The 26,243-nt window shown below is 46.7% G+C and overlaps 1 protein-coding gene across 2 annotated transcripts; it reads right to left on the bottom strand.

The window, feature by feature from the left end:
* Positions 1 to 2,109: 2,109 nt before the first annotated feature.
* Positions 2,110 to 26,192, bottom strand: MMAB (metabolism of cobalamin associated B). 2 transcript variants are annotated; one of them, XR_008917292.1, is made up of 9 exons: positions 25,970 to 26,188; positions 10,575 to 10,636; positions 7,940 to 8,033; positions 7,679 to 7,736; positions 4,096 to 4,168; positions 3,856 to 3,953; positions 3,635 to 3,699; positions 3,323 to 3,485; positions 2,110 to 2,421 (listed from the first exon to the last, which is right to left on the bottom strand). XR_008917292.1 is itself a non-coding variant. In XM_001378458.4 (9 exons), exons 1-9 carry the CDS (start codon positions 26,095 to 26,097, stop codon positions 2,316 to 2,318), a joined length of 744 nt encoding a protein of 247 aa, XP_001378495.1. In that variant the 5' UTR covers positions 26,098 to 26,192; the 3' UTR covers positions 2,110 to 2,315. The 2 variants fall into 2 exon arrangements, 1 of the variants encoding a protein (XP_001378495.1); XM_001378458.4 differs by having other exon boundaries at positions 3,426 to 3,485; positions 25,970 to 26,192.
* Positions 26,193 to 26,243: the final 51 nt, after the last annotated feature.

Genomic DNA, 26,243 nt, shown 5'->3' with positions numbered 1-26,243 from the left:
GAATTTATTATACAAAGAATTGTATTCAATTAAATTTGGAAAGCCGCTGAATTCTTAAAGGTTCAACAGTGATCACTGAGACAGAGCTATCATAAACCGGGGTGGGCTGCCTGAGGAAGGGAGTGAGGAACAGCTCGGGGTGACATTGCGGCGGATGGGCAGAGCCTGGACCGGGGACGTTTGTCATCGGGATGGGTTACAAGCTCAGCCTTCGAAAATTACTCTGTGAAAAATGGACGTTAACAATAGCCATGAAGTATCAGTTAAAGAAGTTGAATAATGAGATGGCAGGCCATATTATTGACTGGTGTGGGCATGTGCGTTTTGTGTGTGTGAACTCGAGAGCCATTCCAAACCTTAATTAAAGTTTCCATCGGAGAACAAATAGCACAACGGAAGGTAGGAGACAGCTTTGGATTCTGAACCCGTTCCTCTCTCCCCTGCACTAAGCCCAGAGACTCTCCCGACTCCCAAGCTAGCCTCTCGGTTACTCCCGCGTGAACGGGGCAAGGAGACATTTCTTCAGCTTTGGGGTCTTCGCAATGCCTGGAGAAATTTCCCAGGGGAATGTTGCTGGACAAAAAGGCAATTTCCAGTCCTTCCCTCCCCCAGCTAGGGCTGGGATCCTTCCTGGAATCTTCTGGAAAAAGTGGTTGGAACAGGATGTGGAAATCTTCTTTGGTTTCAGAGAACACCATCGAGGAGGCCGTGTCTGATCCTAAGAATCAGCTGGAAAAGTCTCAGACGTGTCCGCCGCCCCGTTTTAAGAGCGAATGCTAGACACCATCAGGAAGACCCTGGTGTGAATCCCACCAGACACTTCCTAGGTGTGGGACCCCCGAGGCTGTTTCCTAGTCTATAGAGGGGGACGACAATCCTTGTAGGACTGGATGAAAGATTTTAGGTGTCTAAGGTAATGCACGGACACCTTGCTAGGGCCTGGGGAGCCAAAGCAGTTAGCCCATAGTTGTTGCCTGCACAGGCCTTCCATTCTACCCGAGGGATACAAGATGCATACAGACAAGTAGGTAAATAAAAAACCACACAAGATAACTGAGAGAGAAAAGTGGCTTCCCAGAAATAGTGGCACCCGAGTGATGATGGGAAGAAAGTGAGGGCATTCTAAGGGGAAGGTGCCCTGAGAAAGGGCATTCCAGGCATGGGGGACAGCCTGGGCAAAGGTCTGGAAGGAGGCTTGGAGTGGCATGTGTCAGGAACAGCTGGTTGGCTGACTAGAATGGAAGAGGGGGTAGAGTGGAAAGGTGGGTGAGGGCCATCGCAGAGAAGGGCTTCCAAGGCTGGGGAAGTCCATTTTATCAGGACAATGTGGCGCTGTGGTGAGCTTGGGGGTAGGGGCCTGGCTCTGGGCCCTCAGGGCGGTCAGCTTGGCCGCCGGACTGGCGAGGAGGGAGCATGATGACCAACGGAAGGACTAGGGCAGTTGCCCCCAAGAGGCCCAGATTAGGGCAGCAGGAGGGCTGGCAAGCTCTGGAGGCGGGTAAAACCAATCCCATTTTGGACATGTTGAGTGCAGCAGGCAGGTGGCTGGACACGGATGGGGACAACGTCCTCTCAGGGCTGTGGGGAGGATCCCATGGGCTAGTGGGAGGGGAAGCTCGAACCTCACCACATCAGAGTGCTTCGGGGCAGAGAGGGGCAGCTTAAAGACATTACAGATGGGTGGGGGCGGGGGGGGTGATCCGGAGGCACCTGCCGGCCCTAGACACTCCCTTCCCCACAGGTCTTGCCTCAATCAGGACAAAGGGTTGACTTTGGCTCTTTGGCGGGTCCAGGGGGCGTCCTCAGGCTGGGGAAGATCCGTGAGCTGCCCCCTCCCCCACATGGACGTGCAGACCAAAGGGGCCAGGTATTTGCCGGCAGCCCCACCAGTAAATCTGCTCAGGCTCTCGTCCGCACGCTCTGTGGGTGACGGATGGCTCGGAGGTGACTTCAATACCAAATCCGGCCTGCTTTTCCCTTTATAAATGTGGCATTTAAGGCCCCTCTGGCACAAGTAAATCACATTACACTGCAGAGGTGTTCTGCCGCTCACCAGATCCGTGAAGGAGGGCTTTAGCCCCGTCTCACACACTCACGGATAGCACAGGACTCGGACATCGCTTTTATTTGTCAGCCACCCGGCCTGCAAAGGTTCAACAGCTTTGTTTGCAGAGACCCTGCCCGGTGCCTCAGGATCCCGACCGAGGGTGAGACTCGGGGGCGGCCGAAGTGGGCCTGGCATTAGGGGGGCATCGGGCCTTTCTGCAGGACGGGCTCCCCTCCTTCCCCAGCCTCCAGGATTTTCCCAGCATGCCTCAGGGGCCAGCCTTAGGGGCCGGGTCTCGTCTCCGGTATATTTTTTCTTCCTTCCCCTCCTTCATGGCTGCATATCGGGCCAAAGTGAAGAGATAGTCACTGAGTCTGGAGGGGGAAGAGAGAGTCAGCCAGGACAGAGCACGGCCAAGCCCACAAGGAACGCTAAGGGCAGACGTTTCAATGGCCCATTGGTCACTGGGAGGACTTAAGGTGGCGGCGGGTCCTAGGCCGACTCGAGTCTGACCCATGGGTGCACGGAGTCGTCGTCAGAGCCCAAGGCTGAGGTGGGCTCCGGGGCTCCTTACTGACTGCCCGGCAGGCTGGCCCAGCACGCAGAAGAGGGCCGAGGGTCTGATGGACGGACTCAAGTGGCTGAGGCAGCCCGGGGGGCTGTGGGGCCTGTCGGCCCCTCTAGAGGGTCTTTGGGAGGCAGCCCCCTCGTTGGCCCCGGAGCCTGCCTTGGTGCCTGCTGCCCCTAATGTTCCCCCTCCCACCCAGAGGTGACTCCGGCCCAGGGAGGGACGGGGAGGGCAGGCGGGAGTCCTGGATGGACAGGCTGTGGCCCCCGGGGCCTTGTCCTGCCTCCATTGTCTCTCATCTCAGATGAGGCAGCTACCTCGCTGGGCCTCCTCCATGAAGGGGGCACCAGTGCCTGCCCTGAGCTCTCCCGCTTGTGAGGATCGAGCGAGACTGCGGCTGGGAAAGGGCTTGTGACCAGCTGAGAACACAAGCTTGTCCCTCAGGAGCATCCGGGCCTTTCTTATTTGTGAAACACGGAGGGAGACCTGCCGGGTGGGACCTGCATGCCCCCCTCCAAACTATCTTGTACCGGAAGAGTGCTGGGCCTGGAGTCACAGAGACCTGAGCTCGTGAGCCGGGAGACCCTGGACATGCCACTTCCCGTTGGCCTCAGTTTCCTCATCTGTCAAATGAGCCGAAGAAGGAAACGGCCAACCATTCTGGGATCTCTGCCCAAAGCCCAGCTGGGGTCCCACAGGGTCTGCACCGTGAGCTCCGGAGGGCGCCAGGCTTGAGGACCCCATTTGCGAATGAAGCTCGGCATCCTGGGAGCCAGCGGGGAGTGCGGGTCTTGCCTGCGGACTGATTACCTGTTCAAGAATCTGGCCACGCTGGCGTCCGTCTGCCCGGCCTGGACTAAAGGGACCACGCTAGAGGGAGAGAGAAGGCAGAGATGAACTGCAGGCCTGGAATCCGGGTCTCCTGGCAGCCAGCGGCGGCCCAGCCACGCGCTCCCCCCTCGCTCCTTAGCTCCCCAGCGCTCCCTTCCTCACTGGGCGGCTCCTGGCCCGGCTCTCACCTCCTCTCTGCTCGGCGGCACACGGCTCGGCACAGGTGGAGGACGGCGCTGCTCTGGCCTCCCGACTGGAAGAGAGACCGGGACGAGGCCCTGAGGCCGAGGAGGAGCCTGGAAGCCTCCGCTGGGCGGCCCCCTGCCCCCCCCCCCAAGCCTCCTCCTCACACAGGGAGGGGGTGATGGGAGCGCCCCTCCCCCACAGACAGACACAGGACAGCACCTACGGGCAGAATGAAGGCCGTGAGGGGGGGGAGCTGGCCCGTGTAGACGTCTATGCGGCGCTCCAGGTCCAGGACGGCGTCCTCACTGAACGCGGTGCGCTCTGCAGAGGGACAGACAGAGGGAGCCCGAGGGAGCCCTGACGAGCCGCTGCCCGGGCACGGCGCCCTCGCCCCTCCCCCAGGAGGACACGGCTTCTCCCGTCTGGGGCTGCCCGAGGGGAGGGGGTCGGAGGGGAGGATTACTCAAGTGGGCCTCCCTGGCCGAAGGCAGTGGCGTGGCGATGGCTGCGCCGGCGTCCTGCAGCCTGCACTGGACCTGGGGAGAGAAGGGGAGGGGCTGGAGCACGTGGGACAGACGGGAGGGAGCCGCCATGAAACTAACTAGCAGGGCAGTGGATGGAGAGCCAGGCCTGGAGCAGAAGGTTCTGGGTTCCAGTCCTCCCCAGACGCTCCCTAGCTGGGTGAGGCTGGACAAGTCACTGGACCCCCGCCTGGCCCTGACCACTGGCCTGCCGGGAAGCCAGACTTGGTAACGATTTTGAGAAACTCCTCCATCCCCGAATGGCATCCTGGACTTGTCTAGCACCGACGTGCCACCGGACAGACGGGGCTCCTCCAGGGACGTGTGAGCATCGGCTCCCTCAGGCGCCCGGGGGGGCTCCCAGGGGCCCTCTGGGGAGGAGCAGCAGCCCGGCAAGGGGAGTGAAGGACACCATCCGTCCTGGAACACAAGTCCGCCATGTGGGGCAAGAACTCTGGGCTTGCCGTAAACCCTGCCTGGCTACTTGGGGGAGGAAACTTTGACTCCGGGAGTCTGAGTTCAGAAGCTGCACAGGCAGCGCTCAGAGAGCCCGGGGCCAGGAACCGGGAACCCCTACTTGGACCTCTGACCCCGTCTCCTGAAGCATAGAATGGGGCGAGTCATAGCACTTCCTTCCAGGATGGCTGTTCGTAAAGCCCTCTCCCAGTGCCTAGCACACAGTAGGTACTTTTATGAATGGCGGGGCATCCAGGTGGGGCGGTGGGTTGAGTGCTGTACTGGGAGTCAGGGAGACAACCTCTTCCTGAGTTCAAATCTGGCCTCGGACACTTACTAGTTGTGTGACCCGGGGCAAGTCACTCTCTCTGTGTGCCTCAGTTTCCTCCTCTGTAAAATGAGCTGGAGAAGGACATGGCAAAGCCCTCCAGTATCTTTGCCAAGAAAACCCCAAAAGGGGTCATGAAGAGATGGACACAACTGAAAATGACTGAACAACAAATATAAATGTTAGCTTTATTATGACTCTATTTTGTAAGTAACTTTTAGCTATGAGTGGATAGTAGAAAACCTCCTACGTCTGAAAGGTGAAGAGCTGGCCCAGTTTGGCCCCAATGGGCCATGGGAGCTCCCCTCCAGTCCTTTGTAAAATGCACTTTAGACTAGATAACCTGCAGGGGCCCTTCTTGCTCAAGGCTCCATGCCTCGGTGTCCGAGTGTGAGCTGCCCATCACCTCAAATCAAGGTGCAGACAGATGTCCTGCCCTTCCCCTGCCCTGGTGCTTATGGGTGTCTCTCCTGCTTTGGAAAACTGGCCGTACCCCCTGCCGAGGAGGGGCTGCCCTTATTAATAGAAGCTTGGGGATGGGAGGGATCTCAGGAGCCAAGTTCAAATGGTACCAGAAATTGGTCTGCCATGACCAGAAATGTCTCTGCCATACATGGCTGAAAAACTCCGTTGACAAGGAATCCACATTCCAGCCATCATCATCATCCACATTATCTGTTGCTGTTAGGAAGGTTTTCCTTCTAGAGAGCTGAAGTCTCTCTCTACAACCTGTGCTCAGTGTTCTCCTAGGCCTGCCACCTGGGACTAAGCAAAAGAAGTCTAATCCATCTTCCACGTATAGCCTTCCAAATACGTGGAAGCAGCCATCACATCTCCTCCACACAGAGACTGTCCTTGGCATTAGGAAGATTAAGCCAAAGCACCACTCAGGGTTAAGTGCCTACATCAATAAAAAGGGGTAGGGGCAGCTGGGGGGTTCAGTGGACTGAGAGCCAGGCTTAGAGAGCGGAGGTCCTGGGTTCAAATCTGGCCTTAGAGACTTTCTAGATGTATGACCCTGATCAAGTCACTTGACCCCCATTGCCTAGCCCTTACAGTTCTTCTGCTTTGGAACCAATACACAGTATTGATTGTAATATGGAAGTTAAAGTTAAAAAAAAAGAAAGAGAGCAAAAAACCTAGTGAGTTGAGTCTGTACTTATAACTGAAACAACAGTGAAGATTAATGAGTAAAAATAAAAATTGGAAATGATAAAGAAAAATCTGGCTGTTTTTTAAAAGGTCAGCAACAATTATAAACAATGATTAAAAAAAGAAAGAATAAGTCCAAATTAGAAATGAGGAAAGCAACATAACAATAAAGGCAAATTTTTAAAAAATCAGATGACTATACACAACTCTATGCTAATAATCTAAGAATGTAAAAGAAATGACTGTTTTCTCCCCAAAATATACAACATCAGAATTAACAAGCATAAAATCGAATCTAAATAGAACAGGCTTAGAGAAATCGGATAGGCCATTAAATATTTGCACGAAAGGACTAAAATCCACATAGATTTGTAACTAAAAAAAAGTTTAAAGGAAAAGTAATTTCTTTACTAAACGGACTGACCCTACAAAGAGAGAAAGATTATCCAAATATATCCAAAGGTTATCCAATTCCTCCAAGGAAGCAAGTATGGCTTGGCTCCCTACCTAACTAAACCAGGCAAAAATAAGGCTGAGAAAGAAAACTGGAGGCCAAGATCACTCTTTGAGTAATCACTTGATTCACTGCTCATTTCAACGAATTCACACCATTAACGAGTACTGGCACATCACTTAAAATAGGATAACAGAGGTGAAGATGAAAGGGGCTTTTGAGATCATCCAGATGAGATCTCTCACTTTACTGTGAGGGAAATTAAGTGACTTGCCGAGCATTATACAGCTAATAATCCCCAGCAATAGAACAGACCTGAACAACAAAAATGACACTGATTATGACCAAGTGTGATTTATAACTGGAATGTGTAGACGGTATAAGAGCAGGACAATTACTCAATGTAGGAAATCTTTTAAACAGGAGAAAAAAGGCAAGACTACGGAATTATATCATTGTTGAAGAGGATGGCTTTGCTAAAACTTAGCATTTGCTGATGTTTGACAACAATGAAAGGATGGAAGGACTTTCTTCTTTATAGGATAAAAAAGATATTTGAAACCATGAGCTAATATCTTTTCCTTGCTGGATCAGACAGCAGCCCACCATAGGTTTTGAGCAGCCAGAGCCCTTGATACAAAGGGAGTCTCTGAATCAAATGGGGAAGTCAGCTGTAGCACTATAGAATCAATTCTGACTGTAGCAGATTGACGACAAAAAGATCCCCCGTCCATGGAACCCCAAATGGACTTGATTTCTTTATACCGGGAATACCACCAACAGAGGCTTCTTCCCCCTGGCCAGTCACTAACCTACAAATGAATTGTGGTTTAAGCAGCAACAGGGACTGGAGACGGCACTTCAGAGACAGCAGGAAATGGGACAGGGCTTAACTTGTAGGGTGGCCGGAGGGCAAACCTGATTTTTCATACCAAAAAGTCCAGGATGACATAACTCAGAATTTAGGGCAGCTCAATGCGGCTCAGGGTCCCTTTGGGGAGAATGCAACACCACGTGCTTTCCAAGCTGAGGGGACGCCCACATCTGCATGGCTACATCCACTCCAACAACCCTGCAAGGCGCGCCTTCTGCCACTAGTCATTCACCGTTTGAGAAGGGGGATGGTATTACTCACTTGCTCAAGTTCATCCACGAATGTATGGCCCTTTTCTGTGATGACTTCTATGGCAAACCTAAAGGGAACAGAGGAAATACCCAGCGCTTAGAGCAAAGGCCCAGGGCTCAGTGGATCCCTTGACTATTCTGGGCCCACCCAGAATAATCCAGCAAGCTCAATTTTAAGACTCTCTAAGAGGGGCCTCACAATGACTAAAGCCACTGGCTTCTGAAGCTCCAAAGGCAAAGGGAACTTGGATCCCAATCACATCCTACTTACCCGATAGCGGAACTTAATTCATCAGTTGTTCCCAGGGCCTCAAACACTTGGTCATTTTTAAGTCTCCTTTCCCCAGTGAAGGTGCTGGAAAAGCCTGTGGGGAAAAGATACCAGAAATCAGCAGTTTGTTCAGTTAGCCCCTGGGTCAGGAGAGGGTTCCCTGGAGGGGTTGTTCCCCAAAACCCTTTCTGTCTGTCCTAGTTCTTCAGACTCTGACAAAGCACCAGCATTGATGTTATTCTAAGTATGAAGGTAGCTTTAAGAACGATGGAGAGGGAACAAAAGACCTGGGAAGGGGGTTTAGAATAGGGATGTCAGAGTTGGGAGGGGTCTTAGAGGTCTGGTTCCATTTCTGCCTTTTCCAGAGAAAGGAAACAAGATATCGGAGAGACCATTGTGAAACTCCTAAGGTAGCCCAATTCTAAGTCAGATCTAGATGTACAATCCAGGGAGTACGAAGAAAACAAACGATTTAGATCGATAATAACATTCAATATCTATAGAGTGCTCAGGTTGGCAAAATGCTTTATAAATATTTTCACTTGATCCTCACAACAATCATGGGATGTCAATGTTCTTATTCTTCCCATTTTACAAAGGAGGAAATGAAGGTCAACAGAGTGCTCAGGGTTCCAAAGCTAGGAAGTATCTGAGACTGGACTTAAACTCAAGCCTTCCTGGGTGTTCATCTAGCACCCTAACCACTTTGCCACCCATCCTTAACTTGCTTATAACCCAGACAACAGTTAAAAAAACCACACTTTGTTACAAGAGCAAAGTTGGACAAAACAACTAATTCCTGAATGTTTGCTGAAGATATTTTATTAAAGCAGCCCTGTAAAGAAAGGGGGCACAAAAAATTGGAAAATGAAGGGGTGTCCTTCAATTGGGGAATGGCTGAACAAATCGTGCCATATGAGGGTGATGGAAGACTATTATGCTGTAAGGAATAATGAACTGCTTGATTTCTACATGATCTGGAAAGACCTCTATGAACTGATGTGGAGTGAAATGAGCAGAACCAAGAGAACATTGTATTCAGTAACTGAAACATTGTGGAATAATCAACTGTGATCAACTTTGCTTCTAGCAGCAATGCAATGATCTGGGACAATCCTGAGGGACTTATGAGAAAGATGCTATCCACATCCAGAGGAAGAACTGTGGGAGCGGAAACACAGAAGAAAAGCAGATGATTTATCACTTGTATGATTTGGGGTTTTACTTTTAAAAGATGTTTATAAAAATGAATAATATAGAAATAGGTATCAAGTGATAATATGTGTATAACCCAGTGCAATTGCTTGTCAGGTCTGAGGGGGGAAGGGAAAAGAGGAGGGAGAAAAAAATGAATCATATAACCATGAAAAAATACTTAAAAATTTAAAAAAATTTTTAAAAATGGCCTCAGATACTTCTTAGTGTGTGACCTTGGGCAAGTCATACTAAGTCAGAGGCTAAGGGTTTTAAAAAAATATTATTCATTATATGGGATAGTCTTTTGTGGGGAAGGATATTGGAAGAAATTCTGGTGATATAAAAAAGACATCAATAAAATTGTATTTTAAAAAAGGGAGCACAGAGTGAAAAATAAGTACAAAGTAAAGAATGGAAGAGAACACAGAATATTGGGTCCTGGCCAAGACTCAGACCTGGGCCTTTGGGCTTCCCCTTGCTTCTGCCTCATCCCTGGTGGCCCAAGAGATTGGCGGGGTGGAGATCATGAGATCTGTCATGTACTGACATCCAATAAGAAGTAATAAGTCTGGAGTCCAACCCAAGGAAGCCATGGGGTGGCAGGCAATGATCCTGGAGCTTCACATTCCGACATGATCACCTCATGAACCCAAGCCCTCATTCCAACTGGCCAGTAGTGCCTCTTCCTTAATTTTACAGGTTTTCCAGGCAGGATAAAGTTTAGCTTCTTGGGGGAGCATTTACTTCACCCTTTTTACTAATCTATGGGGCATGAGATAGTTCAGCAGTCACGGCTGCGGGCCTCAACCAAAGGAGGACATCAGTGTGGAAGGGATGCCTTTCCTGAGGTCCTCTGACTGGGAGCTAACAGTACACTTTGATCACTGAGGATGAGGAAACAAGTCCAAAGGGGTTCAAGGAACCCTTCTAAAATGACCAGAATTCATCCTCTGTTCCTTTGGCTCCAAGATAAGCCTGCACCTGTCCCATTGCCTCCTGACTGATGTGCCCTCACCTGCGGTGCTGTCTTACTGTGCTGTAAGAAGGATGGATGCAGAGAGAATTGGATGGGACCCAGAATATAATATATACATCGTTGATTATGGGAGGCAAGAGAGGAGGAGATGGCCTCAAACTGTCATGACTAAGCATGCCCCAGAGATGACTCAGTCTCCCCTCTTTGCAGAGGTGAAGGAGGATGGATGAGGAATCCCTACTCATCGCCTGTGGTCAGTGTGCTCCTGGGATTTGCTGATCGACCTTTATCCTCTATTGAAACATTCTTTGTTATAAGGAAAGGCTCAGCCGGTAGGGAAGGGAGAATCTAGCCAGAAACAGAAGATTTGAAAAACCCAAAGGTACTGATGGAAATGAGACAGAAAGGCCAGACTGTGACTTATTATGATGTCTTCCCTGTTGCTGTTTCCCTCACACTTACCTTTGTCTCCTGTTTTGGTGTAAATCTTGGGTATCTTTGTTGTCTCTGATGAAGATTGTGGCCTGAAGAGAAATAAATGTCAGAAAATGTTAGTAATCTACTTGGCACTGATTATGGTGCAAGGGGGCCCTTTGCTAGGCACCGGGGACGCTCAAAGATAAGGCAGACACAGGTCCTGTCCTCCAGGAACTTAGAGGCTAGGACTTGATGGATATGAGGAATAGAGGCCAGAAGACAACCTGGAGGCTGACATGAGGGATTTCATATGACTGCTGGAGGTGCCTTTACCAGGACAGAGAATAGCAAAGCCTAGACCAGCCTGTGGGCATGCAGCTGGATCTGCTCTCAGGAGGCCAGTGTGGAGAAATGGGGAGGGCTCTGGACATAAAGTCAGGAAGAGCTGAGTGGCTCTGGGTAAGTCATTTAACCTGGCCGAGACTCCTTTTCCTCCTCTAAAATGGGAAACTATTTTTTATAGTACCTTCTGATCAGGCAGGTTCAAATGAGATCATGTACTTGCCTGAATGTGGGGCTGAAATGGGAGTTGCAGCCCCTTAGGAAGAGGTGAAGAGGCGAAGGGATGTGGGTACCAGAAGGGGCTGGTCAGAGGGGAAGTTGCATACTCCTCTGGCATCTTCCCTCCCTCAAGATGCCATCGAGGAAAACTGAGGAAGGCCCCTGGGTCATCTGCTAGGAGGGATCCCCGTGGCTGAGTTAGGTGGACAAAAGTGGCTCGGGATGGGTTAAGCAGGAAGGGGTTGCAATCTGCACCACTGGAGTGTAAATGAAAGTTGCTCCTATGGATGGCAACAGAAGTTGGGGAAAGCATCTTTCATTGGGCCCCTGCAGTCCTACCTGTCTAAAGTCTTTCTTCTCCAAATATGAAGTCAATGAAAAGCAAGAGGTGGCAAGTTATGGATATGACTAGAAAGTCATGGGCCCCGGCCTTTGTGACATTGTCTACCTGAGTGAAACCACACTAATCCCCATGGGGCTGGTCCATTGCTCAGGTGTGTCTCAGCAACCCTCTCTTTTTTTTTTCTCTTGTAAACATTATTTTATTTGGTCATTTTCAAACATTATTCATTGGAAACAAAGATCATTTCCTTTTCCTCCCCTCCCATAAGCAACACGTGATTCCTCTGGGTATCACATGTCCTTGATCTGAACTCATTTCCATGTTATTGGTTTTTGCATTAGGGTGTTCATTTAGAGTTTCTCCTCAATCAAATCCCCTCCACCCCTGTAGTCAAGCAGTTGCCTTTCCTCGGTGTTTTTACTCCCACCATTTGTCCTCTGCTTGTGGGTAATGTTTTTTTCTCATAGATTCCTGCCGATTGTTCAGGGACATTGCATTGCCACTAATGGAGAAGCCCATTACGTTCAATTGTACCACAGTGTATCAGTCTCTGTGTACAATGTTTTCCTGGTTCTGCTCCTCTCGCTCTGCATCACTTCCTGGAGGTTGTTCCAGTCTCCATGGAATTCCTCCACTTTATTATTCCTTTGAGCACAATAGTATTCCATCACCAACATATACCACAAGTTGTTCAGTCATTCCCCAACTGAAGGGCATCCCCTCATTTTCCAATTTTTGGCCACCACAAAGAGCGCAGCTATGAATATTCTTGTACAAGTCTTTTTCCTTATGATCTCTTTGGGATACAAACCCAGCAGTGCTATGGCTGGGTCAAAGGGCAGGCAGTCTTTTAGCGCCCTTTGGGCATAGTTCCAAATTGCCCTCCAGAATGGTTGGATCATTTCACAACTCCACCAGCAATGTGTTAATGTCCCAACTTTGCCACATCCCTTCCAGCATTCATTACTTTCCTTTGCTGTCATGTTAGCCAATCTGCTAGGTGCGAGGTGGTACCCCAGAGTTGTTTTGCTTTGCATTTCTCTAATCAGGAGGGATTTGGAGCACTTTTTCATGTGCTTATTGATAGTTTTGATTTCTTTAACTGAAAACTGCCTATTCATGTCCCTTGCCCATTTATCAATTGGAGAATGGCTTGATTTTTTGTACAATTGATTTAGCTCTTTGTAAATTTGAGTAATTAGACCTTTGTCAGATGTTTTTGTTATGAAGATTGTTTCCCAATTTGTTGCTTCCCTTCTGATTTTAGTTCCATTTTTTTTGTTTGTACAGAAACTTTTTAATTTGATGTAGTCGAAATTATTTATTTTACATTTTGTGACTCTTTCTAAGTCTTGCTTGGTTTTAAAATCATTCCCTTCCCAAAGGTCTGACATGTATACTATTCTGTGTTCAACTAATTTACTTTTAGTTTCCTTCTTTATGTTCAAGTCATTCACTCATTCTGAGTTTATCTTGGTGTAGGGTGTGAGGTGTTGATCCAAACCTAATCTCTCCCACACTGTCTTCCAATTTTCCCAGCAGTTTTTATCAAATAGTGGATTTCTGTCCCAAAAGCTGGGGTCTTTGGGTTTGTCATAGACGGTCTTGCTGAGGTCACTTACCCCAAGTCTATTTCACTGATCCTCCTTTCTGTCTCTTAGCTAGTACCAAATTGATGACCGCTGCTTTATAATATAGTTTGAGATCTGGGACTGCAAGGCCACTTTCCTTTGTATTTTTTTTTCATGATTTCCCTGGCTATCCTTGATCCTTTGTTCTTCCAAATGAACTTTGTTATGGCTTTTTCTAATTCAGTAAAAATGGTTTTTGAAAGTTAAATGGGTATGGCACTAAATAGAGAAGTTTGGGTAGGATGGTCATTTTTATTATATTAGCTTGACCTACCCATGAGCAGTTAAGGTTTTTCCAATTGCTCAAGTCTACTTTTAGTTGTGTGGAGGGTGTTTTATAGTTGTGTTCATATAGTTCTTGTGTTTGTCTCAGCAGATAGATTCCTAAGTATTTTATATTGTTTTAAGGTGATTTTGAATGGAATTTCTCTAATTCTTGCTGCTGAGATGAGTTGGAGATATATAGAAATGCTAATGACTTATGTGGGTTTATTTTGTATCCTGCCACTTTGCTAAAGTTGTTGATTATTTCAATTAGCTTTTTGGTTGATTCTCTAGGATTCTTTAAGTAGACCATCATGTCATCCGCAAAGAGTGATAACTTGGTCTCCTCCTTGCCTATTTTGATGCCTTCAATTTCTTTTTCTTCTCTAATTGCAACTGTTAGTGTTTCTAGTACAATGTTAAATAGTAGAGGTGATAATTGGCATCCTTGTTTCACTCCTGGTCTTATTGGAAATGCATCTAGTTTATCCCCATTGCAGATGATGTTTGCTGATGGTTTTAGATCTATGCTGTTTATTATTTTTAGGAAAGACCCTTCTATTCCTATGCTTTCTAGTGTTTTTAATAGGAATGAGTGTTGTATTTTATCAAAGGCTTCTTCTGCATCTATTGAGATAATCATGTGATTTTTGTTGGTTTGCTTGTTGATATGGTCAATTATGTGAATGGTTTTCCTAATATTGAACCAGCCCTGCATTCCTGGTATAAATCCTACTTGATCATAGTGAATGACCCTCCTGATCACTTCCTGGAGACTTTTTGCTAGTATCCTGTTTAAGATTTTTGCATCTATGTTCATTAGGGAGATTGGTCTGTAGTTTTCTTTCTCCGTTTTTGACCTGCCTGACTTTGGAATCAGTACCATATTTATGTCATAAAAGGAATTTGGTAGAACTCCCTCTTTGCTTATTATGTAAAATAGTTTGTATAGTATTGGGATTAGCTGTTCTTTGAATGTTTGATAGAATTCACTTGTGAATCCACCAGCCCCTGGGGGTTTTTTCTTAGGAAGTTCTTTGATGGCTTGTTGGATTTCTTTTTGATATGGGATTATTTATGAATTCTATTTCTTCTTCTGTTAGTCTAGGCAATTTATATTTTTGTAAATATTTGTCCATATCACCTAGATTGGCATATTTATTGCCATATAATTGGGCAAAGAAGTTTTTAATGACTGCTTTAATTTCCTATTCATTGGAGGTAAGGTCCCCCTTTTCACCTATGATACTGTTAATTTGCTTTTCTTCTTTCCTTTTTATTAGATTGACCAGTACTTTGTCTATTTTGTTGTTTTTTTTTTCAAAGTACCAGCTTCTTGTCTTATTTATTAGTTCAATAGTTCTAACACTTTCGATTTTATTAATTTCTCCCTTAATTTTGAGGATTTCTAATTTGGTTTTCTTCTGGGGGGGTTTTAATTTGGTCACTTTCAAGTTTTTTGATTTGCATGTCCAATTCATTGATCTCTGCCCTTCCTAATTTGTTAATATATGCACTCAGGGATATGAATTTTCCTCTGAGTACTGCTTTGGCTGCATCCCATAAGATTTGAAAGGATGTCTCACCATTGTCATTTTCTTCAATGAAATTATTGTTTCTATGATTTGTTCTCTAACTAAATGATTTTGGAGTATCATATTATTTAATTTCCAATTGATTTTTAATTTTGCTCTCCATGTACCCTTACTGATCATTATTTTTAATGCCTTATGATCTGAAAAGGTTGCATTTATTATTTCTGCTTTTCTGCATTTGTATGCCATGTTTTTCTGACGTAGAATATGGTCAATCTTTGTGAATATGCCATGTGCTGCTGAAAAGGTGTATTCCATTTTGTGCCTATTTATTTTTCTCCATATTTCTATTAACTCTAATTTTTTGAAGATTTCATTCACCTCTTTTACCTCTTCCTTATTTATTTTTTTATTTATCTAAATTTGATAGTGGTTGGTTCAGATCTCCCACTAGTATAGTTTTACTATCTATTTCCTCCTTCAGTTCTCCTAGTTTCTCCATTAGAAATTTGGGTGATATACCATTTGATGCATACATGTTGATTAGTGATATTTTCTTGTTGTCTATAGTCCCTTTTATCAGGATGTATTTACCTTCCCTATCTCTTTTTATCAGGTCTTTTTTTTTGCTTTGGCTTTGTCAAGATATCATGATTGCAACTCCTTTCTTCTTTCTGTCAGTTGAGGCCCAATAGGTCTTACTCCAACCTTTAATTCTGACCTTGTGAGTATCTACCTGCCTCATGTGTGTTTCTTGAAGACAACATATGGTAGGTTTGGGATTCTAATCTATTCTGCTATTCGTCTATGTTTTATGGGTGAGTTCATCCCATTCATGTTCAAAGTTATGATTGCCACTTGTGAATTCCCCTGCATTTTGATATCCTCCCCTAATTCTGACCTTTCTTCTTTTGCTATAACCTCTTAAACCAGTGATTTACTTTAAATCAGTTCCCCTAGTCCTCTCCCTTGCTATGCTTCCCTTTCTGGTCCCTCCCTTTTTGTTCCCTTCTTGTTTTTTTTTTTGGGGGGGTGTCTACTAATTTCCCTCTCCCCTCTCCTTCCCTCCCTTTTTGAACTCCCTTCCCCCCTACCCCCCCCCAAGTTTTCCCTTCTCCATTACCCTGTTGGATAAGATAGAATTCAAGATCCCAATGGATCTAGATGCTCTTCCCTTTCAGAGTTGATTTCTCAGAGTTGATTTCTTCCCTCTCAGAGTTGAGAGTAAGGTTTAAGTAATACCAATTAGCACTCTCTTTAGAATTCTTCCCCTCCCCTTCCCATGTGTATCTTTGTGTGACAAAGATTATTCTATTTAATTTATTTCTATTTCTTCAAGTATATCTTAGTACCATCATCGATTCCCCCCTCCCTTTTTCTTTCTTTTTGCTTTTTTTCCCCTCCAAATCATCTTAATGCCCCAATCTTTCCCTCTGAGTGATTCTTCTGATTACTCTATTAATGCATACAATTTTTGAGTTACACAGTATGTAGCATCCCAAGCATATTCACATCTATGAAATATAAATGATTGTATGGCTACTGTGTCTCCAAGCATAAGGTTATACCAATGAGGTTTGTGAATGTAACCTTGAAATGGCCATGCGGCCCTTGCCTAGGACAGACTCATTAATGTGATCAGAGCCACAGTTGCCCAGGAAAGCACGGTTTGTAATCTACACGCCCAAAAAGGTGTTACTCTTACCTCACCATCCAATCCGTATTGTCCATGCTTTGTAACGTGGTTACTACATGCTTGAGAATACTTCCCTAAACAGACTAAGGCAATAAATATAGAGGCGGCTACTATGAATCTTCCTCTTGGATCTGCAATCTTCTCTAGCAATCTCTCTGTCTCTCTTCCTCTCTAAACCTTCTCCTTCCCCAAGGCTGTAACCCATCTCGGCTTGCATTCTTTATCTTAATCTCCGCATCTACCTCATGTTCCTTAATACTCATATTTTCCTACCAAGGAGAATATCATAGGTTTGCCTGCCCTATTCAATCACTGACTTGTCTGTGTCTTTCATTCTCCACCCTGGTTCTCGGGTTCCCTATCTCTCCTCTCATGAAGGTGAGCCCCTTCCCTTGTGGGACCCTGCTGGCCAGGGAAGTCCATGAGTGACACCCCACACATAACATTTTCCCCATATATTAATATACATATATATATAATTTGATCTAATTGTAGTCCTTATAGAAGAGAGTTTGAATAAAAGAAAAAAACATTTTTCTCCTTTTCCCTTTCTTTCATATTTACCTTTTCATGTTTCTCTTGCTCTTTGTGTTTGGATGTCAAACTTTCCACTGAGTTCTGGTCCTTTCTTTACAAATACTTGGAAATCTTCTATTTTGTTGAATGCCCATACTTTCCCCTGGAAGTATATAGTCAGTTTTGATGAATAGCTGATTCTTGGCTGAAGACCCAGTTCTCTTGCCTTTCTGAATATCATGTTCCAGGCCTTGTGGTCTTTTAGCGTGGCCACTGCCAGGTCTTGTGTAATCCTGATTGTGCTCCTTTGTATCTGAAGTTTCTCTTTTTGGCTTCTTGTAAGACTTTCTCCTTAGCTTGGAAGCTCTTGAATTTGGCAATTACATTCCTGAGGGTTGTCTTTTGAGGATTTAGTATAGAGGGTGTTCTGTGAACCCTTTCAATTTCTATTTGCCCCCTTCTTCAAGAGCTTCAGGGTAGTTTTCTCCAATTACTTCTTGTAGTATGGCATCGAGATTTTTGTTTATCTCTGGTTTTTCAGGTAGATCAATGATTCTCAAATTGTCTCTCCTTCCTGTTTTCCTGGTATGTCACCTTATCAGTGAGATATTTTATGTTTCCTTCTAATTCGTTAATTTTTTGACTTTGCTTTATTAATTTTTGCTGTTTTGCAAGATCATTGTCTTCTAGTTGCTTAATTCTGGTCTTTAAGAACTGGTTTTGCTTTTCAGTTTGATCTGCCCTGCTTTTTGAAGCTTCCAGCTATTTCTCCAATTGGGAGTTCTTATCTATCAGACTGTTGACCTCTCTCTGAATTTTTTCCCATTTTTTTTCTTGCCAGAAGGTTTCCATCTTTTGGATAAGCTCTAATTTGCATTCTTCCAGAGCTTGTGGACAATTTTCATTTTTGTGGGAAGGTTTTGATTTTGTATGAATTTCATCCTTTTCCCTCTGTAGCCTGGCTTTTCCCTCTGTAAAAAATTTCAATAATCACTTTTTCCCCTTTCTTCTTGAAGGGTTGGTCTTGGGCACAATGAGCCATCCCTTTGGTGGTTTTCCCTTTCCTTTTTAGTCAGGAATCTGAGTGAGATGGGCGAGTTTTCTGTAGAGTTATGTGGAGGGGCTTTTGCCTCAGGCAGTTTCTGGAGTCTCCGCAGCGTCCACAGTTTGCTAGCGCCTCCGCGGTCTGTGCTCTCCCATGTGCAGGGGTCTCCTGTGAAACTGCTCTGAGGGGTAGGTCCCTGGCAGTCCTTGTCAGTTCCCAAGGACCCTGGTGTGCCCCCCACTCATTACAGCGAGGAGCGGGGCTTTTGCCTCAGGCAGGTTCTGGAGTCTCCACAGTGTCCGCAGTTTGCAATAGTACCCGCGGTCTGTGCTCTCCAGTGCTCGGGGATCTCCTGTGTAACCGCTCTCAGGGGTAAGACCTTGGCAGTCCTAGTTAGATTCCAAGGACCCTGATGTGCCCCACCCCCCTCCTCACTACTGAGACGTCCCTTGCTCACTCGCTGTCTCTGGTGAGCGTGCTGGTCCTAATTCTGGTTTCATAGGTGAGGTGGGGGAGGGTAGTTCAGATCACGTTTGGGTGCAAGCTTTTTCTCCTTATAGTGTGGAAATGCTCAAACCCTACATACCTTCATTGCTGCGCCTTACTGTAGAGTCCCTCCGTTCTTCCAAAGATGATTTTTTATGTTCTTTTGAGGTAGTCTATTTCGTTGGGTGCTGGGGAAAGGAAGCGATTCCCATCTAGATTGCTGCCATGTTTACCTGGAAGAGCAGCAACCCTCTCTTAAAGTGGCCTCCTGACAACAATTACCATGGGTTCTATTTGGGTTATTCCTCAAAATTTTATTTATATTATTTGCTGGCCCAGCTAAGACAAGTCTGTGTCTGTCCTGTCCACCACCCAGGCATGCAGTGCCTCCAGGAGCGTCTCTAAGCTTTGTTCCTGCTGCTGTGGCCAGAATACTCCATCCCGGAGTGGACGCCAGGGCAATCAGAAGTGGGCCCTGCACCAGGGGAGAGAACATTGGTCAATGCCCCATTAAGACCTCGCTGTGTACTCTGACCAAGCCTTAAGGCCCAGCGAGGACAGCTTCAACCATCTCTCCTCTCCCGCAACCCACAACAAATACCGCCACCTCTGGCTCTGGGATACCCACGAACAATTGTCTCTTGGTTTAGGTCCTTTTCACCCCTTGCCTGGATGACTATGGCACCCCCGACCTGGGCTCCTTCCCAAGAGTTTCCCATTTGCCTCTCAAATCAAAAATCATCCTCTTAGTCTCCTCAAGTCTTTCACAGCCTAGCTCCAATCAACCTCTCCAGCTTCAATGGACACAATTCCACCTCTCACAGTCTGGGATCCAGCCACACTGGAACAGATCTGTTCCTTATTTGCTGGGCATCCACCAGGCCTCAGCATATCTCCTCAGTTCTGGGTAAGAGTGTCTCCCTTCCTTCAGGGAGCAACTCTTCAATGTGATGCCTTTGTGATTGGCCCAGTGGCTAGTGCCCTGCCCCCAGTGCCTTATATAGAGCTATTCTGTATTTAATTGCTCCTTCCCTACCCCCCCCCCCCGTTTATTCTAAATAGACTTAAATATGTCCTTGTGTGTCATTCATCGTTTTTGTATGCCCAGGACCTGGCCGCAGAGTAGGTGTTTAAGAAATGCTTGTGGTAAAACCCTCCACATCCAGGCCCCAGCCCATCTTTGCTGTACATAAGACCCCTGGCTCAGCCTTGGTGGCCAATTGCTCTGGCCTTTGCTATTTCCTTTCAACCTTCCTGTCTTTGCAGTCATCCTCTGTGCCCACAATATGCCCTCCCTTTCCTTGCCTCCAAACAGCAGCTTCTCAGTAGGCCCTGGGTGACCCAACTAAGGGAGTAGGACCTGGCATAAAGTGGGGGCTTTAAAAATGCTGGCTGAGCTGAATCGGGCCTGGGTGTGGTTACTTTTGTTTGGCCAATAGGGCTTGGGGAGAAAGGGCACCTTTCGCAAAGGCTGAGCACCTGGAGGAAGCCAGGGCATCTGATCCTGGCAGGGCTGGCTCAGGGGACCGAGAGCTAGAGGGGGGTTTAGAGGATCTAATTCAACCCTTCTTACAAGTCCAGAAACTTAGGCCCACAGAGTGAGAAGGAAGGCTTGTTCAAGGTCACATGGGTTCGTAAAATCCAGGTTCCAATTCCAAATCCCTGCAGGATTCTTTTTTCTGGAATATTTTCAAGGATGTCAGAGTTTCCCCCCCCCCCCCCCCTTTGAAAGTGGATCTGATTTTCAGAAAGAACCCAGAGTCATTAGTACTAAAGAGAGTGAATGTCTGAGCTGGAAAATCCTGTTTTGAGTCCGAAAGGAAGAGTGACCTTATAGGTACAGTCTTATTATGTTTCCTGCAGAGCTAGTAATTTGGCTCTGATGGCAATTCCAAGAGGAGTCTGGGCACGTTTTGCCGGGCAGCTGCACCAGTGGGAAAAATGTCTGGATTCTGAATTGTATGAAAGAGTCAGGAGAACACATACATTTTAATGTTTGTGAAAAAACCAACCAAACAAACCCACCAAACTCTTTTTGACTTTGTCAATGTCACACTTCACAGAATTACAGAATGTGAGTGCTGAAAAGGCACTCCAAGGGCATCTTGTCTGACCTCTTCACTTTACAGATGGAGGAACCAAGGTCTCCAAGGGGAAGTGACTTTTCCAAGGACTCACAAAGCAAAGAAGGGGCACTCAGGGCATAAACCTGGGTCTTCTGATTCTCTGATTTCACTGTAAAGAACTGTTTTCTTGAACCAGATTAATAATTATCTCAGCTTTTTCTAGGGAACCACAAAAAGGTTTCTGTCCCTGTTAAGTAATCGTAATCAATTATCAATGATTTCTAAAGCACTCTCTATGAGTCAGGCACTAAAAATGCCAATAGATTCTCTCCTCAAGGAAATTCCATTCTACCGGGGGAGACAACATGTATGTGAACTGGGGGCCCACAAAGCTACAAAGAGAACAGCTGGAAGGTCACTTTAGAGGAAGGCTCTTGGCAGGAAGGGTCTGAGGGAGGGAGGGAGGGATCAGGAAAGGCCTCCTGTAGAAGGGAGCATTGGAGCGGAGTCCTAAAGGAAGCCTGGGCTTCTAAGAGGTGAGGAGGGAGGGATAGTTTTCTAAGAGGAGGAGATGGCCTATGCAAAGGTCTGGAGATGAAGGATGGAACCACATGGGAGTACAAAATGTACAAATCAGTATAGTGGAATTCACTAACCACCCTTTCTCCAAAGTCATGTGTAAAAGATGGGAGAAAGAACTTGGGGGCTTTAAATGCCAAAGTGGGGAGATTGTGTCAAACCGGGAGGTCACTGGAAGACTGTGGGGCTAGGCAGCAGGGTCAAATCTGCCAAATCACTTTGGCAGCCAAAGGGAGAATGGACAGGAGTAGAGATAGGAAGGTCAAGGAGGAGGCTATGGAAATAGTCCAGAGGGAAAAGGGATGAGAATCTGAATTAGGGAGGAGAGGAAGAGATGCATGTGAGGGATGAGGAAACAGAGGCAGCATGGAATAGTGAGCAAAGTCCTTGGCAAAGAGCCTTAGGTTCAAATTCTGTCTCAGACACTTGCCAGCTTGTGTGATCCTGGGCAAGTCTCTTTCCCTGTCTGGGACTCATTTCCCTCACAGTTAAATGAAGGGGTTGGGGCCTTGGAGGGCTGCTCAGCCTTCAGTCTGTGATCCTCATATACTGATCATGAAAATATGAGGGCGGAAGATGAATTCCAGGTCGGGATGCAAGGAGGTTGGCCAATTGAGGTAGGATTACAGCAAAGCGGGATGGCAGGAGTCCTGAGCTGATGGAGGCAGAGGTAGCCTGCTCTTGGTGGTTATGCCAGATACTAACTAGGTCACACCAAAGGATCATGGATATAAAGCTGGACAGGACCTGAGATCTTATCTGATTCTCTTATTTTACAGCCAGGGAAACTGTGGCCCAGGAATATGACTCTGAATTCAGAATTACACAGCTAGAACAGCCCTGGGCTTAGCACTGCAAGTCTGGGTGGAGTCACCTTAGTCTATCTGGTCTCGCAACACCATATACTGGTTGTTCTAAGGTTGGCCTAGATGGTATCCTATTAAGCAAGGGACCCACCTGCCCCCGGAGTGGATTCAGGTGATCAGTGATTTAGGGTGGGAGGGCCCTGAAAGGCCATTTTGTCCAATCCCCTCCTTTTACAGATGAAAAAACTGAGGCCTGGGGGTGGGGTGGGGGAAGTCATATGGGTAAGAAGTGGCAGAGGCAGGTTTCCCCCTAAATCCAGCCTCTGAAGAGGCAGGGTTAGTCTGGAGAAGACAAGGCTTAGGTAGGAAGTGAAGGGCTCAAAGGGCAGCTCTGAGGATTAGCTCAGGAGAGAGAACCAGAGGCAGAACCTGACTGCTAAGAAGAGAAGCCAGAGGCCTCAGAAGGTGCTCGGTCTCCAATTCTGAAGCTCTGCAAACAAAGGCTGGATTTGTCTAGGAGGTCCTGGAGGCTGCTGTCACCAAGTCATGAATGGGACCAGAAGGTCTCTAGCTCAGACAGGTGTGGTCAAAGCACCCAAAACCAGGGTTCAAATCCAGCTCTGCTACTACCCTGGCTGATTCAGGGTAAACCACTTACTTTATTCTCTGGGATTTCATCCCCCCCCTTTGAAATGCAAGGGAGTTGGACTGGATGGAAGAAATCCATCATGCTCTCCTAGGTTGGTACGGTTCCATGGACTATTGTAATAGCCTTCTGTTTGGTTCCCTTGCTCCAAACTTCTCTCCTCTCCAATCTACTCTTCTGTCTTAGAATCAATAAGTATTGGTTCCAAGGCAGACAAGTGGTAAAGGCCAGCCAATGAAGGTTGTGACTCCCCCAGGATCACAAAACTAGGAAGTATCTGAGGTCAAATTTGAACCCAGGATCTTCTGTCTCTGGATCTGACTCAAAATCCACTGAGCCAAACTACCCTGGAATCAATCATTAAGAAGAAAAATTGTTTTTTAACTCTTACTTTCCATCTTAGAAATACTGTGTATTGTTTCCAAGGCAGAAGAATGGCAACGGCTAGGCAATGGGGGTGACTTGCCCAGGGTCCCACAGCTAGGAAGTGTCCCAGGCCAAATTTGAACCCCAAATCACCCATCTTCAGGCCTGATTCTCAATCTACTGAGCCACCTTGATGCCCCAGAATCAATCATTCTTAAAGACTCTGCTCAAAGAAAGGTCCAGAAATTCTATTATCTCTAGGATAAATCTCAAACCCTTCTGGCATTTAAAGAAAGACCTTCATAATCAGGCTCCAGACTATCTTTCCATGCTTATGATATAGGATACTCCCTTTCCTTCCCTTCCCTATTCCAGTTAGACTAGACTAACTTGATCATGAACAGTGTTCCATTTCCTACCTCCATGCCTTTGTCCAAACTGTATCTCATATTTTTCTAGCTCCTCTTCTACATGAAGCTTTTCCTGATCCCTCAGCTGCTAATGACCCACCAAACACCTTGTATTTACACCTATCCACCCACACTAAATAAACCTTGTATATATGCACTATACCTTATATTTACACACACCCCATATGTGCTTATATATACACATTTTGTATCCTCTAGAAGACCATAATAACTAACACTTACATAGCACTTGAAGGGTTGTGAAAGACTACATATCATATGCCCTCTTCTTTTTTCCTTCAATACTACTTCAATAAATGATCTTAGAAGCTCCCATGGACTTAATTAGCATCTTCTATGCCCATGATTCTCATACCTCCCTTTCCTAGCCCAGCCTCTCTGCTGAGCTCCAGTCTTGTATTTCCATTTGCCTTTCAGACATTTTGGACCAGATGTCCAGAAGACATCTCGATATGTCTAAAACATAAATGCGATATGTCTAAAACACTGTCATTCCCTCTAGACCCTCCTCCACCACCTCCCACCTTCCCTCCTACTGTCAAGGGCACCATCATCCTCGAAGTCTCTCAAGCTCCCAACCTAGGAGTCATCCTGGATTCCTCACTGTCTCTTTTTCCCCATATCCAAGACTACTGATGTCACCTCAGCAGCATATCTTGAATTTGTTCCCTCCTCCCCTCTGACACTGCCCCCACCCTGGTGTAGCCCTCATCCCCTCACACCTGGACCATTGCAGTAACTGCTGGAGGAGATGCCAGCCTCAAGTCTTCTCCCTACTCCAGTCCATCCTCCCACTCTGGTGTGAAATTATCTCCCAAAGTGAAAGTCTGACCATTGCACCCTGATTCTGTTAACTTTTTGTCACTTTCAGGGTCAAACACAAAAGCCCTCATCACCCAGTTCCTTCTTTCTCTTCCTTACTCCTGGAAACATACTCTTGGTAGTGACACCTGCCTCCTGGCTGTTCCATGAACAAGACCCTCCATCTCTTAGCTCTGGGCATTGATTGTCCCATTGCCTGGAATGCTCTCCCTCCTTTCCTCATATTACTGACTTCCTTGGTCTCCTTCAAGTCCAGGCTAAAATCTCACCAAAGGTTCTATAGAAACACTTCCCTAACCCCAGTGAATTTCAGTGCCTTTATTATTTCCTATTTATCCTGTATACAGCTTGCTTTGTTTCTATCTATTAGCATGTTGTCTCCTATTAGACTGTAAGCTCCCTGAGGGCAGGGACTATCTTTAAATAACAACAACAAATGTAAACCCTGAATTTCTGTGACAGAATACTGTTTTGGTTTCAAGGCAAAAGGGCTAAGTAAGTGCTAGGCAATGGGGGTTAAGTGACTTGCCCAGGGTCACACAGCTAGGAAGTGTTTGAGGTCACATCTGAAGGTCTGGTTCTCTATCCACTGAGACACCCAGCTGCCCTAGGTTAGGGTTAAGCACATTAGCCTCTTTTTGTATCCTCAGCCCTTAGCTGAGTGCCTGGCACATAGTAGGCATTTAATATTTACTGAATGCCTGCCTTTCCTCTGAAAATTATTTCCTATTTATCCAGCACATATTACCTTGCTTTGCATGTTGTCTTCCCCATTGGATTGTAAGTTCTTTGAGGGAAGTAACTGTCTTTTGACTCTTTTTGTATCCCCAGTGCTTAGCACAGTGCATGGCACCCAGCAGGTGTTTAATATTTGACTGATACATTATTTCAGGTAAGAGGAGCTATTATTACCCCCATTTTACAGATGAGAAAACTGAGGCATACAAAGGTTAAGCAATTTGCCCAGAGTCACAGAATCTGTAAATGTCTGGGCAGGTCCCGCCTGTAGCTACTATTATCGCCTCCCACCCACCCACCCAGCTGCTTCCTGGGGCAGGAACCTGTTCATTTTTTGTCTTGATACCAACAGTACTAAGGAGCACCAGTGTGGCCAGAACTGACAAGAATTGGCCGCTAAAAAGATCCGAGTTCAAGTCCCGCCTTGGAAACCAGTTGGCTGTGTGTGAAACAACGCAAGTCACTTAAGTAATGGTCTCTTAGACGACAAACTGCGGAGGGGGCAGACCCTGAAGCTGGGGGAGGGAATTTCCTTTTCTGGGAGCAAGTCCCAACAGCTGGTACACAGTAACTGGTGCTTAATAAATGCCTTACTGGCTGCTTGCTCAGGGAGAAGAGGGCAGCAAGCGCATGGTGCAGAGTTAAATGGTGGTGGAGTAGGACTGACGTCAGGGGCCCAGGAAGCCCCATCCCAGGCTCTGTCCCACAGTGGTACTTGGCGAATAAAGAGGACGTAAATGGCGCAAGAAAGCCGGCTGGATGTTGCCATGGTCACAGCTGAACAAAATTAAGTCGCCGCCGCGCTGACGTCAGAGGGGGCGGCGTTACCAAAATAATGTCCAGGCAGGGTTGGTCACGCCTGGGTCGGCTGGGTGAGGGGCTCCCTGAGATTTGGGCTCCAGCACTCACCTTTCAGCGCTTTCACCTTGCTGGGATCCGCGGCTTTGCCGGCGGGAACACCGCAGCCCCCGAGCGCTAACCAGGCGGCCAAGGCCTAGGCCCAGGTCCATCCAGCTGACCCTACTCCACAGAACCATCGCGTTGTTCCCGGAGCTTGACCCTGCCCGGATCCCGTACAACCCCTCCGCGGTCACCCCACCACCCGCACCACCCCATGTCCTCGCTATTCAATTGGCCAATGGCTCTCGGCCGAGGGCGGATCCGTCCCTGAAACGCATTTCCG

The sequence above is a fragment of the Monodelphis domestica genome, chromosome 3, assembly GCF_027887165.1.
Source record: "Monodelphis domestica isolate mMonDom1 chromosome 3, mMonDom1.pri, whole genome shotgun sequence".
NCBI lineage: Eukaryota > Metazoa > Chordata > Mammalia > Didelphimorphia > Didelphidae > Monodelphis > Monodelphis domestica.
Note: the sequence above shows the minus strand (reverse complement) of the source record. Positions and strands in the feature narration are given on the sequence as shown.